The sequence below is a fragment of the Cyprinus carpio genome, chromosome B25 (assembly GCF_018340385.1).
Source record: "Cyprinus carpio isolate SPL01 chromosome B25, ASM1834038v1, whole genome shotgun sequence".
Taxonomy (NCBI): Eukaryota; Metazoa; Chordata; class Actinopteri; order Cypriniformes; family Cyprinidae; genus Cyprinus; species Cyprinus carpio.
This window is the reverse complement of record NC_056621.1, coordinates 17,539,909-17,552,408: the sequence shown is the minus strand read 5'-3', so window position 1 is coordinate 17,552,408 and position 12,500 is coordinate 17,539,909. Positions and strand designations below refer to the sequence as shown.

At 34.4% G+C, this 12,500-nt stretch overlaps 1 protein-coding gene across 1 annotated transcript in view; it reads left to right on the top strand.

The window, feature by feature from the left end:
- The window catches only part of gse1a (Gse1 coiled-coil protein a), a 40,741-nt gene that overhangs the window by 2,045 nt on the left and 26,196 nt on the right, over positions 1-12,500 (top strand). The window contains exon 2 of the mRNA XM_042752730.1: positions 9,088-9,279. Coding sequence (XP_042608664.1) covers positions 9,090-9,279 — 190 coding nt within the window. The 5' untranslated portion in view covers positions 9,088-9,089. The remainder of the gene's footprint in view (positions 1-9,087; positions 9,280-12,500) is intronic.

Genomic DNA, 12,500 nt, shown 5'->3' with positions numbered 1-12,500 from the left:
TTATATTATATTATATGTGTGTATATTATATTATATTATATTATATTATATTATATTATATTATATTATATTATATTATATTATATTATATTATATTATATTATATTATATTATATTATATTATATTATATTATATTATATTATATTTGACCCTGGACCTATTTTGTAAATTTCCTACCGTAAATATATCGAAACTTAATTTTTGATTAGTAATATGCATTGCTCAGAACTTCATTTGGACAACTTTAAAGATGATTTTCTCATTATTAAGCTTTTTTTGCTCTCTCAGATTCCAGATTTTCAGATATTGTCCTATCCTAACAAACCATACATCAATAGAAAGCATATTTATTCAGCTTTCAGATGATGTATACATCTCAATTTCACAAAATTGACCCTTATGACTGGTTTTGTGGTCCAAGGTCACATATTATATTATATTATATTAGTTTTGTGGTCCAAGGTCACATATTATAATATAACATAAAGTTGATTATAACAATATTATAAATTTTTTTTTTTGTGATTTAAGGCTGGAGTAGTGTTTTTTTAATAATCTCTGGTTTCGCGATTGATTAATAGGGTGTTGAGGTTGGATTATAAAATGAAAACCCTTGTACCAAGTGTGTGTGTGTAGTCAGCAGTGATAAACCCTCAGAGACAGACTGTATTGGGATTAGCTCAGATTTCTGCTGCTTCTTTTACTGATGTTAGTCAGCTGCTATATGTATTTACACACACACACCGGCTGTTTGCACTACAGTGGTCTTCATTTTAGACATGTCTGTTGGGCTGAAGTGACAAAAGAAAGTTATGATTTTTGGTTGGGACTTATTAAGGTTGGGAACAGAAAGTTAATGTGGTCTTAGAAGAGCCACATGCAATAAGATGCCAAGAGAAAAGAGGGGGAGAGAGTGGTCAAAAGACAAGAGAAACCCCATCTTTTTTATCATATTTTAAAGTGACGTGACATACAGCCAAGTATGGTGACCCATACTCACAATTCGTGCTCTGCATTTAACCCATCCAAAGTGCACACACACAGCAGTGAACACACACACCGTGAACACACATCCGGAGCAGTGGGCAGCCATTTATGCTGCGGCACCCGGGGAGCAGTTGGGGGTTCGGTGCCTTGCTCAAGGGCACCTCAGTCGTGGTATTGCCGGCCCGAGACCCGAACCCACAACCTTAGGGTTAGGAGTCAAACTCTCTAAACACTAGGCCATGACTTCCCCCCTCCCCCTTTTTGCTACGTGACATCAGAAACACTCTCTAGATATTCAAAATGACCAATCAGCACTGCATACATAGTGACAGTGGGCATATTCCCAAAGCATAAACACTTACCCAGCATACTTTGATGTGTGTCAGCAGTTTTGGGGGCTTAAGAGATGCCAAGTGTCCCTTAGAGGGGACAGCGTGGGATGTAATAAAAGCTTACTCTTTTTTGTTAGACTTTTCCTGCTGCTCAAATACAGACAAAGCTGTGGGACCAACTGATAAGAGTATTTATGTTGTAATTGTTTACACAGTGTCAGTGAACTGCTTCCTTACCCTCCAGATGAAGCTCCAGTAAGTGTGAACTCAGTGCTTTAAAGCTCTTGTGCAGTTTAACAATATAACTGCTTCATTCTGTTGAAATGACAAATTCTGTTGTTATTCTGATGTGATTTCTAAAAGTCTCATCATGCACACACACACAAGTCTCTAGTGGAGCACCCGTTTATCAGTGATGAAGATGTTTGCGATTTTGTGATACTATTTGTTTTATTATTTTTTATCGATTAATTATTGATTTTATTTGTTTATATATTTATTTATTTATAAATAACAAAAGAATTTAAAGAATACAAAAAAAAAAATAATATTAAGAAATTTGGTCTATGTTGTTGTAGAGAGGACCGCTCAAGACCCCCATGATCAAGGCATAAATAAATTTGTAAAAATATAATAAATTTGACGTTTTTATGCCAAAGCAAGTAGGTATGCACCGAAATGAAAATTAAGCAGTTAAGCATGAAACTTTATTGGCAATGCAAACCCTTTTTTATCATATTAGTAAAGGGTTTGTAAATGAACCATTTATGAAGAAGAGTAGGTGCCTTTGTATGTCTTTGTCAGGGAACTATAGTTATGTACTGTAGATTTAAAGGGTTGTTCGTGATCTGCTTCATTTATAGTTTAATGTGGTAACTTTGAGGTACCTTGCATGTCTGATGTGGTTCTGTGAGTATAAATGTTGAGTAAAACCTGCTGAAGATTACTCATGTTTTCTTTTGCTTTTGCTTTTACTTTTAAAGCAAGGCTAAAGGGTACTACAGACTTTAGTGCTTCAATTATGTTCAGAACCCATACAAAATGACTAACAAGAAAGTACACATATAATGTAAGCAGTAATTACCAGAACAGGAGGCTGAGGATATAGGTCATGTGCTAAGGTTAGACCACAAGAGTATGATTATCAAGACCTGCAAATGCTACAACAGTTGTGTGTATATATCTACGCTCAGGTGGCTGAAGATGAATCATCTTGTGTCTTCAGATCAGTCAACTAATTGCACTGCTGATGGACTGGTGTATAATGAGTAGGGTTCTCGGTTCCCAACCCTAATAATGAAAAAAAAAGGAATGTTAAGTATGCCAGCAGGAAATCTGTGGTTTTGTTTGTTGTGCATTATACTTAAAATATCTTGGGTGTGAGCCTAAGAGGTTTAAGAGGTGAAACCTGAAAAGGTGTGTCTCAAGGTTCTAGGTTAAATGTTTGACTTGGAAGACATCTGAAATTGTAGAGTGTTGAGGGTACTCCAGGACCAGTGTTGGGAAACACTGAGCTAGGAGACTAGAAGCAGCGGATCCCTGGGGTGTATGCTGTGTTAAATGATTGACATTACTTCCAGGAGCCTCCAAAACCTCAAGCTACACTGCTCGAGACTACCAAAAGAAGCTGAACATCAGGGCCCTCAGTGAATGCAGTATGAGCAGACCACAAGTGCCCCCGGGATGCTCCAGGGCTGCTATGGCCTATGGGCTCCTTTGTACATACAACAAATGTGGGACATGTGGGTCCCTTGGCATGTATAGTAACAAAGGCCCCTCAGAGAGTATGGATCTGAACACCAGGGTCCCCAAGTACAGTACATGCTTAACCCCAGGTCACCTCTATAGACATCTTCCCAGGAACCTCTTGGGACAGTCAGAAATTGTGTCTTAAATTTGATTGACTTAAGAGATCTGGAAAGATGAGTGAGATGATAGAATTTCCGTAAATAACAAACTAACATAAATGTTAGTGGACAAATGACTAGAGTGTAGGTTGTTGGCTAGGTTGGCAAAAAAGACCTTCTTGTACTCATAAAGGAGCCTGATGCTTCAGGGCTGGGAGAACTGGTTGTGTAGGGCAAAGGTTTTTTCGCACCTAGAGGGGACTTCACCTGAGATAAAGATTGTGACCATGGGAATGCTCATGAGTGGGAAGAAGAGTAACCTAAGCCCCATTCACACTGCACGTTGGTCCCGGAAAATGGCTGGAAAATTGCCGGATCGCCTTCTGTGTGAACGCAAACCCGTCCCGGGATTGATTCTGTGATTGTTGGGGACCTAGTAACATTGCTGGGTTCAGTCCCGGAACGAGCTCTCTGTAATTACAAGTGAAAGTTACCGTGCCTAGCTTTTCGACTCGTACATTACACGTCACATCCTGATGTCACGTGTCATTACTGGACCTTTACGGGTTGTGTGTGAACACAATCACTGGCAGTGTGAATGAACCAAAATCTAACGATCCGGGAACAATTGCCGGGACACATTACCCGTGTATTATCCGGAATCTCAGTATGAAAGGGGCTCTAGTTGTGACTCCAACGTTATTATCAGAGAGGTTTATCAGTCATATTCGGACCAAATTATAAGACCTAGGCCTAAATGCAACTGAGAAATGAGCTGTCAAGTGCAGTCGTAGTTGTAGTGATTAGCGAAGCCACACAGCTGCATGATGCACTCTTAAAAATAATGGAGGATTTTGCAGGGATGCTGTAGAAGAACCATTTAACCATTCAACTTTCCATTGCAAAAAAAGGCACTTTAGATTATTAAAACGTTCTTCACACTAAGAAAATAGGCCTAAATTGTTCTTTTAGGAACTGATTACTTAAAGGTTTTTTGGGGAGCCAAAAATGATTGTTCTATAGCAGTTGTTATCAATTTCAGTCCTCTCGTTCCACCGCTCTGCACATTTTGTATGTATCTCTTATCACTTCAGACGTTTGTTCTATTCGACTGCAAGTGCCCTTGTGAGTACAGAGTGATCTGGTCTAAATGAGGAAGTTTAAGGTACTTATTACTGAACCTTGTGAGACACTGTTAGTTTGGGGGTAGGGTGAACCCAAGAAAATACAATTCTAAATACACTCTGTCAGCTTTGAGAACAACATGTTGTAGATACCAATGTAAAATACTGCAGACAGATCCAAAAAATTCAATACAAATTAAAGCAAGGACATTCAAGCCTAGCGTAAGGGCTTCAGTTATGGCAAGTGGAGTTGTGTCGGAACTTACACGTCAATGTAAGGTCTTCAACCTTCGAACCCTTTGTAACCAGAAGCTTTGTGATCAACGTTCTCTCTAGTTATCAATCTCTATTGTAGTCACAACCAATTAGTGCATTTCACTCTCGAAGTAACAGTACTATTCTAGTCCTCATCCATCTTTAATACCGTCAGTGAAATACACGCACATACACACACTGGGGTTAATGAGCAGAAGGCAGGTGTGTGTGAGGTGCTTTATCTAGTCTTAATGAATGCCGTGGGTAGTAGATCTCTGTAGTCGCCCATGCATCAATGCTTGTCTGTCATCATTATGGACATGTATGTGTGCGAGAGTGTTCATTTGTGGCCAACAAAGCACTTTGACACATCATCTATCACCCTGTCTTTTATCCCTGCTGTTTCTCCCATTGAATTTACATGAGCCGGCCATGTCGACAAGGCCTGGGTCAATTTGCATTGGCTGTACTGTCTAATGAACAAGCTTATTAGATCCAGTAGGGAGCAGAGGACTGTGGGACTGTTTTTTGCTGACTCCAACCACAGCTAAAGCCTCTGGGGAAAACAGCACAGCATGATTTCATCTTTGAAAGAGAGAAGATCTTCACATAGCAAGCTTTGGGTGCTTTTAGTGAGCCATTTTAAACATTTGGCCGTTTATTCTGCATGGCCAGCTGGAGATCTGATAATTTTCAAACAGTATTCCTTTTGTGTTTGTATATGTGACTATACTCAAAAGTGTGAGGTTAATAAACCACAGACCTACAGTAAATCCTGATAGATCAGGGATTAAAATGCTTATTTTTTTTTACGGTAGTTTGAGGTGTACATCTGTGAGTGCATAGATGTGTAATGATGTGGAATATTTCACTAAGCATGCCAGATTAACTCTTTAATAAGATTGTAGTTCATGCTAAAAACTGCAATGAAGCAGCAATGTTTATTGTTGTCAGAGCAATAATATAGTTTAGGGGGAGAACCTGGAATCTATATGAACCTGGAATCATTCCAAATTTGCTTCTATAAATACTTTGATAGTAATATATGCAAATAGAACATAATGATGACTTATGGTACTGTACTTTTATGTTGTTTTTGATCTTTTCTACTTTTACTCTGTTGTTTTTGGAGCTTGACAGTCCTACAGAAATTCCCATTAACTTCAGAAATTCCCATAAATATCTAATTTCTTGAACCATGGAATAATGTATATTTATATATCATGTGAGTTTGGAACAATATTGAGGGGTGATTAAATGATGACAGAATTGTTGTTTTTGGGCGAATGAGTCCTTTAAGGCATCCTAGAGAAATAAATGTTATCTCTGTCCCAATCCTTGACATAACAGCTTATAAATCGCTCTGTGTTGAGAGGGCCGTCTCTCCCAGAATGGCTGTGTGTGCCGGAAGATACCTGTGGCTTTTCTCATTTCCACAGCGAGCAGAGACTCTCTGTTATCTCTGATTGACACCATCCAGGAGGGAAAGTGTGAGGGGCAGAGATGAGAGGAAGGGGGTGGGGAGCGCATGTGAGTTCAGTAGCAGATTGATTGAGAATGTTTGTCAAGAGAAGGAGCGAATTAGGAAGATAAAGACAAAAGGCCTGTTTGTAGCGAGCAAATGAGTGGAAGGGAGACAGCTGGGTTTCAAAAGCGCATGATATGATGATTTGATTGATAAGCCCTTAACAGGGTTGGAGAGCAACGGATATGCGGTTCGCTCAATGGCAGGGAGAAAACTGTGTCTCAGTTATAATGCTGCACTTGTTTATTATTCTAGATGATTATAGCTAACTTTTTTATGAAGCCTGTTTGCATAGAGATATTCTTAATTTAACTGAACTTTTTGTTTTGTTTTGCTTTTTTTTTTTTTTACATTTTCGTTCTTTACGAAAGCTCTAAGAAGCTGTTTTGTTTATTTTTACTTTGTAATTTATTTTAAGAGGCCATACTTTTTGTTTGATTTTACTTTTATTTTACACACACACACACACACACACACAACATATATATATATATATATATATATATATATATATATATATATTATTTCACTAAGAAAAAAAGCTCTAAAGAGGTTATTCATGTTGTTTTGTTTGTTTTGCTTTATTTTACTTCATTTGTTTTATTTTTTTAAATTCAATATGGAAGCTCTCTTGTTTTCTTTTTCTTTCTTTTATTTTTAGTTCACTATGCTGTAAGAGCCATACATTTTTGTTTTGATTTTTGTTTTTGCTTTTAGCTTTATTGGATTTGACTTATGTTTTAGTTCACCATGAAAGCTCTAAGAGGCCATATGTTATATTTTGTTGTTTTTTACTCTTGTTTAATTTTTGGTAGAAGTTTTCTAGAAGCTGTACATTTTAATTTTGTTTTGTTGTGTTTGTTTTATTTTTTTATTTAAAATCTCAGAAAAAACATGCATTTTTGTTTTGTTTTGTTTTTCCCCCTTTATTTTACTTACATTTTAGTTCACTTCAAAAGTTCTAAGAAGACTTTTTTTTACTGAACTTTTTTGTTTTATTTACTTTTTTAGTTCACTACAAAAGCTCTAAGAGGCCAAACATTTTGTTTTGTATTGTTTTTATTTCACTACAGAAGCCAAAAGCTGTGCATTATTGATGTTTTCTGTCATGTCTTGTTTTGTTTCATATATGCTTTGCTTTGCCTAAAAGTCTCATAAGATATTTTTTTTTTGTTAGGTGGTTTATATATAGAGAGAATTGATTGTTGAGTGTTGTTTTTTTTGATGATTTATAACTCTATTTTGTATTAATTATTTTAGTTTAAGTTCGATTAAAGGACATATTATGTTCTCTTACTCTGCATGTTTGGATGCGTAAGGCTCCATTAAGTCGTAATGAAGTTGTGGCTGATGGCAGAGGATGCTGCTGCCAGCTCTCCTAACTGCCCTAAGTTCATTATTAATTGTTTTGCTCGGTTCAACAGAAGAGCAAGGGTGAGGCAGAGTTTATCTTGATAAAGCAAGCTTTTGTTTGTTTCTGGTAGAAACACTGGCAGTGAGTGATAGCTGGAGGTGTGAGAGAAAGATACACAAAGGAAGGAAGTTGTTGAAAATTCACAGTTCAGATCTGGAACCTAATATGTGAAAAGTCTAACATTTCTGTTCTCCCTTGCAAACCATTATTTTAAGGAAAAAACAACTTTTGTGAAGTACTGTAGCTTGTACTTTTCTATCCATTTTTTTCCCAGCACCTCTGATGATACTGTCACTTTAAAATGAATCGCTTCTGTTTTAGTAATACACTTTGGATAAAATTTGGATAAATCTACTAAATATAAAATGTAATGTAAATGTAAAACCATTTTCATACAGGTGGTCTGACCTTGTCGTAGTTGGATTCTGGTTGTCGGTCGGGTTTTTTAGGCAAATCAGTTAATGTACCATGCGCTAAATCATTGCAAGCAGCATATGCAAATAAATGTGGTTATCAGTTTAAGTAATTCATTATTAGTAAATGCTTTAAGCCTGTAAAGCAGACAAATGAAATAATAGTAAGATTTTTTATTTTTTTTTAAATGGAACATATTATTGCAACTTTAGACAAAATAATAATAACAAAAAAAAGAAAATTAAAAGTATGTTTTGAGTATGTTGAGTATATATCATATTTGATACATCAGGATTTTATGGCACATACAGTCTGATATATTAAGAATATGGAGCTCAACTCGAGGAGGAAAAACACCTTTGTTCAGAGTCACAAACTGAGCAGAAATATGTAATTTGATGCAGTTGCTGATTTATTTATGGATAAAAATAAACCGAATAAAGAGATCTAACAGTATAGCAGACTACTTACATAAATTGTATATAAATATCAGTCTCCCAATAATATGTCTTAGTAAGATGAGATTTAAATTCTTAAGCTCTCTAATATTTGTTGTGGGGGTAAACCATTTACGGTTTTGTTGTTTTTCATTTTTACAGATTTTTACTCTTTTGTTTTGATATTTGTTTTTTGCATTTTGTTTTATTTCGTGTTTTGTATTTTCAATTTGTTTTATGATTTTGCATTTTTATCAATTTTCTCCCGTTTTGTCTTGCTATTTGTTTTGCATTTTGTTTTCTGATTTGTTTTTGCATTTTCATTTACTTTTGTTTCTGTTTTGTTTTAAATGTATTTTTTCTGATTCGGTTTATTTTTTGTTTTCATTTATTTTGCTTTGTTTTGTTCTACTGTTTGTTTAATGCAATGCAGTACAATGATGATTGAGAGATGAACAAATAAACCTTCCTCAAAAGCTTCCTCAAAAGCAGATCATGATGATCATTTGCCTATCAAATATTATACAGTAGACTTTTATAGAGTTAATTTTACACACACACACACACACACACACACGCACACACTTAATCTTTGTATCAGAGCTTGTGCGAATCAAAGTATGTGGTTCTACTCACTTGGAGTGGAATTAAAAATAGCATGAGCGATTTGAATTAAACTCAAACCTGAAATTGAGCCTCTATGACTGTGAATCCAGTTTTGAACAGAAACAACATCTTTCTGTCTCTGCAGGTATGAGCCATGAGCCAAAGTCTCCATCATTAAGCATGATTTCGGCAGCACCATGCAGCATGGCGACTGTAAGCCCCCTCACTCCCATCAGCGGAGCAGTGGTGGCCAATGGGAGCCCCGCGGCCCAGTCTGCACACTCGGGATTCGCCGCCGCTCTCCGCAAGCTCGCCAAACAGGCCGAAGAGCCACGAGGTGAGCGCCCTTTCTTTGCCCATCAGTCTTTATCACCTCACCTGTGATGCCATGACGAACAGGCAAAATGTTGCTGTAGTCAGCAGATCTTTACTAGTAGTACAACAACACTAATGCACTTATATGTCCTGATTTACTTAGAGGCAATTTCTATGTTCATGTACACACACAACTATTTTTTATATTATTTAGATAAAAATCTTGGCAGATATTAAGTAGATGATGTGTATTTTGCTTTTGTGTTTTCATTCATTCGTTTGTTTGTTTATTTGTTTGTTTTGTATTTTTTTATTTTGTTCATTTACTGATTTTTTTTTTTTAATTTTGTTTTCATTTATTTATTTGTTTTATTTTTCTGATTTGCTTTGTAATTTTGTTTTATTTTTAATTTGTGTTCTGCTATTTGTTTTTTCTTTGTTTAGTTTTTGTCTGATTTGCTTTGTGATTTATTACATTTTCTTCTATTTTTGCTTCGTTTCAGTTTTGCTTTTTGAATTTGTATTTTACTTAAGTTTTTTCTAATTGTTTTTAATTTATTTTTGCCGGTAAGTGATTTTTTTTTTGCATTTTCATTTATTTTTGTTTTTGAAATTATTTTAATTTGTTTATTTTTTTTTTGTGTATGTTTTCATTTGTTTTTGTTGAGTTTGTGCTACTATTTGTTTTGTTTTTTGTTCTGTTCTTTGATTTTTGTTTAGTGATTTTTTTTATTTTTTTTTTGCATTTTCATTTTGTATTTTTTTCTGCTAATTTGTTTTGAATTTTTGCATTTTCATTTATTTGGCTTGTTTTTGTTTTGCACTGCTCTTTTATGTTGTTTTGTTTTTTTCCTAATTTCTTATGTGATTTTGTTTTCATTTGTTTGTTTTTTGGTATTTTTTCTGCGGTTTGTTTTGTTTTGTGATTTTTATTTTCATTTTAATTAGTTTTGCCCTTGTTTCTGTTTTGTTTTATGTTTGATTTGTTAATTTGTTTAGTGGTTTGTGATATTTGCTTTGTCACTTATAGTGTTTTGCCACTGCTTACATGGTGACTGATATATTATGCATTGTAACGTCATTACCATTAGTGCAGTTGCAGTAAGCAGCATGTAAACAAGCCCGCTCCCATATGTATGCATATAATATGGACAGCCATTCTTGCTCAGCGTGAGTATGAGTGTGGGTGGTGGTTTCTGTCAACAAATTGTAAATAGACTTGAATAATATTTGCATATGGGTTTGCAGCATTTCAGATTGCTGGCACAACATTTATCTGCCCATCTGTCTGTGTAATTGTAATAGTCAACGCCAAAAAAACCTGAACACACACATACAAAACATTACATACAATATCAAGTTTTAGACAGTGTTTTCTACTGTTGTCTTGGCATTTAAGATGTACAAAACTGTCTTCTGTCAGAAATGTTTCACTCTTCATTAAACGAAAACAACATCGGCTGAAAGACAAGACATTCAATACATTATGTTTTAAAGAAAAACAGTGCAGTTTAACAAGCGTCTTCTTTTTGAAGGAGCTCAAGCATACATGGTTTGGCCGTGTGTTTATCGACATGATGCATTGTGAGTGATCATTATATTCGTCTCTCCAAAGCTCTGAGACAGAGAGAAAAGGATTATATTGATTGGTTAAGAGCTTGCATGCCAGTAATTTCTATAGAGCTTCTCTAAGTGTCTTTTTACTGCTGTCTCTGTGAGTTTATCACGCTGCGCGTACGGCTCTGCCTCTGCTTGTCACTTTATGCGCTCGTATACTCTTTGACTAGGGTAATTCAATGACAGTCAATGCTCTGTCTCAGATTGCTCAGCCTGTTTGGAAAAGCTGTCTTTTGTTTAAGGCTTTGGTGGCTTTGGGGCTTTGTGTGTGTGTGTGTGTGTGTGTGTGTGTGTGTGTGTGTTGATGCTGTCTGTCCTATGTAACTGACATCCCCTCCAAACTCAAACATGCACACACAACTCTCTTCCTCTCACTTTCTTGTTCCCTGAGTGTTTGACAGATAGCATGACTGCAAACTAGTCAAATATCACCAAAGCTTTCAGATACAGATATGGTGAATGTTTAAAAGAATAAAGTAAAAGTAGAAGATTAAATTTTTTGATTCGCATCCGGCTACTTTTTTTGCTTGCTTTAAATAACTGCATGTTATTTACAATTAAATGAAAATGTATTATATTTATATTTACATTTTTATTAAATGCAGTTGGTGGAACTTAAAAAAGTGCTTTTTTGACCCACTTAAATATGTCTTTATATGTAATTTCATAATTCTCTTTGAAATATGCTTAAAAGTGTTACTGCTGAATGGACTGACAAGCATTTATGGTAAACTACAATATACTTTAATATGCATTTCTGTTTTGTTTGATGTTATTTTTTTGTAATTTTTTTTTTTTTTTGCATTTTCATTTATTTTCATTTTGTTCTGCTATGTTTTGTATTTTTTTATTTGTTCTGTACTGTGCTATTTATTTTATTTAGCATTTTGTTTTTTATTTTGTATTTTAATTTGTTTGCTTTTTGTATTTTGTTTGTTTTGATTTGTTTTGTTTGATGTAATTTATATATATATATATATATATATATATATATATATATATATATATATATATATATATATATATATATATATATATATATATATATATTTGTGTTTTCATCTATGTTTGCTTTGTTCCTTTTTTATATTTGTTTTGCATTTGGTATTATGTTTTTTTTTCTGATTTGTTTAGTGATTTTTTTCATTAATTTTTGCTTTGTTTTTTTGTATTTTGTCTTTTTTTCCTGATTTGTTTTGTGACTACATTTTCTTTCTTTCTTTTTTTTTTAAAAATGGTTCAATTGTACTAACGAATATACTGACAAGCATTTATGATCAACTAAAATATACTTAAATTTGTATGTCACGCAATGAATTATTTGTAATTACACATTTGTTTTAATTTAGCACATTTAAAATATATCTTTAATCTTTAAACAAATTATCAAATGACACACTGCAGTTAAAATGATAATCAAGTACTTTACACATGCTTTCAACACATCAAAATAATAATTTTCTTTAAAACACAATAAAGGATTGTTAAAACGCTGATTTAAAAAAGTGCACTCAAAAGTGTACTAAAGTGTGTTAAGAAATAAATAAAGAAACTGTCTCTCTTTAAGCACACTTAAGTGGCCTTTTATTTTATTACCATTACTATATGCAATTACAGTTGTTGTTT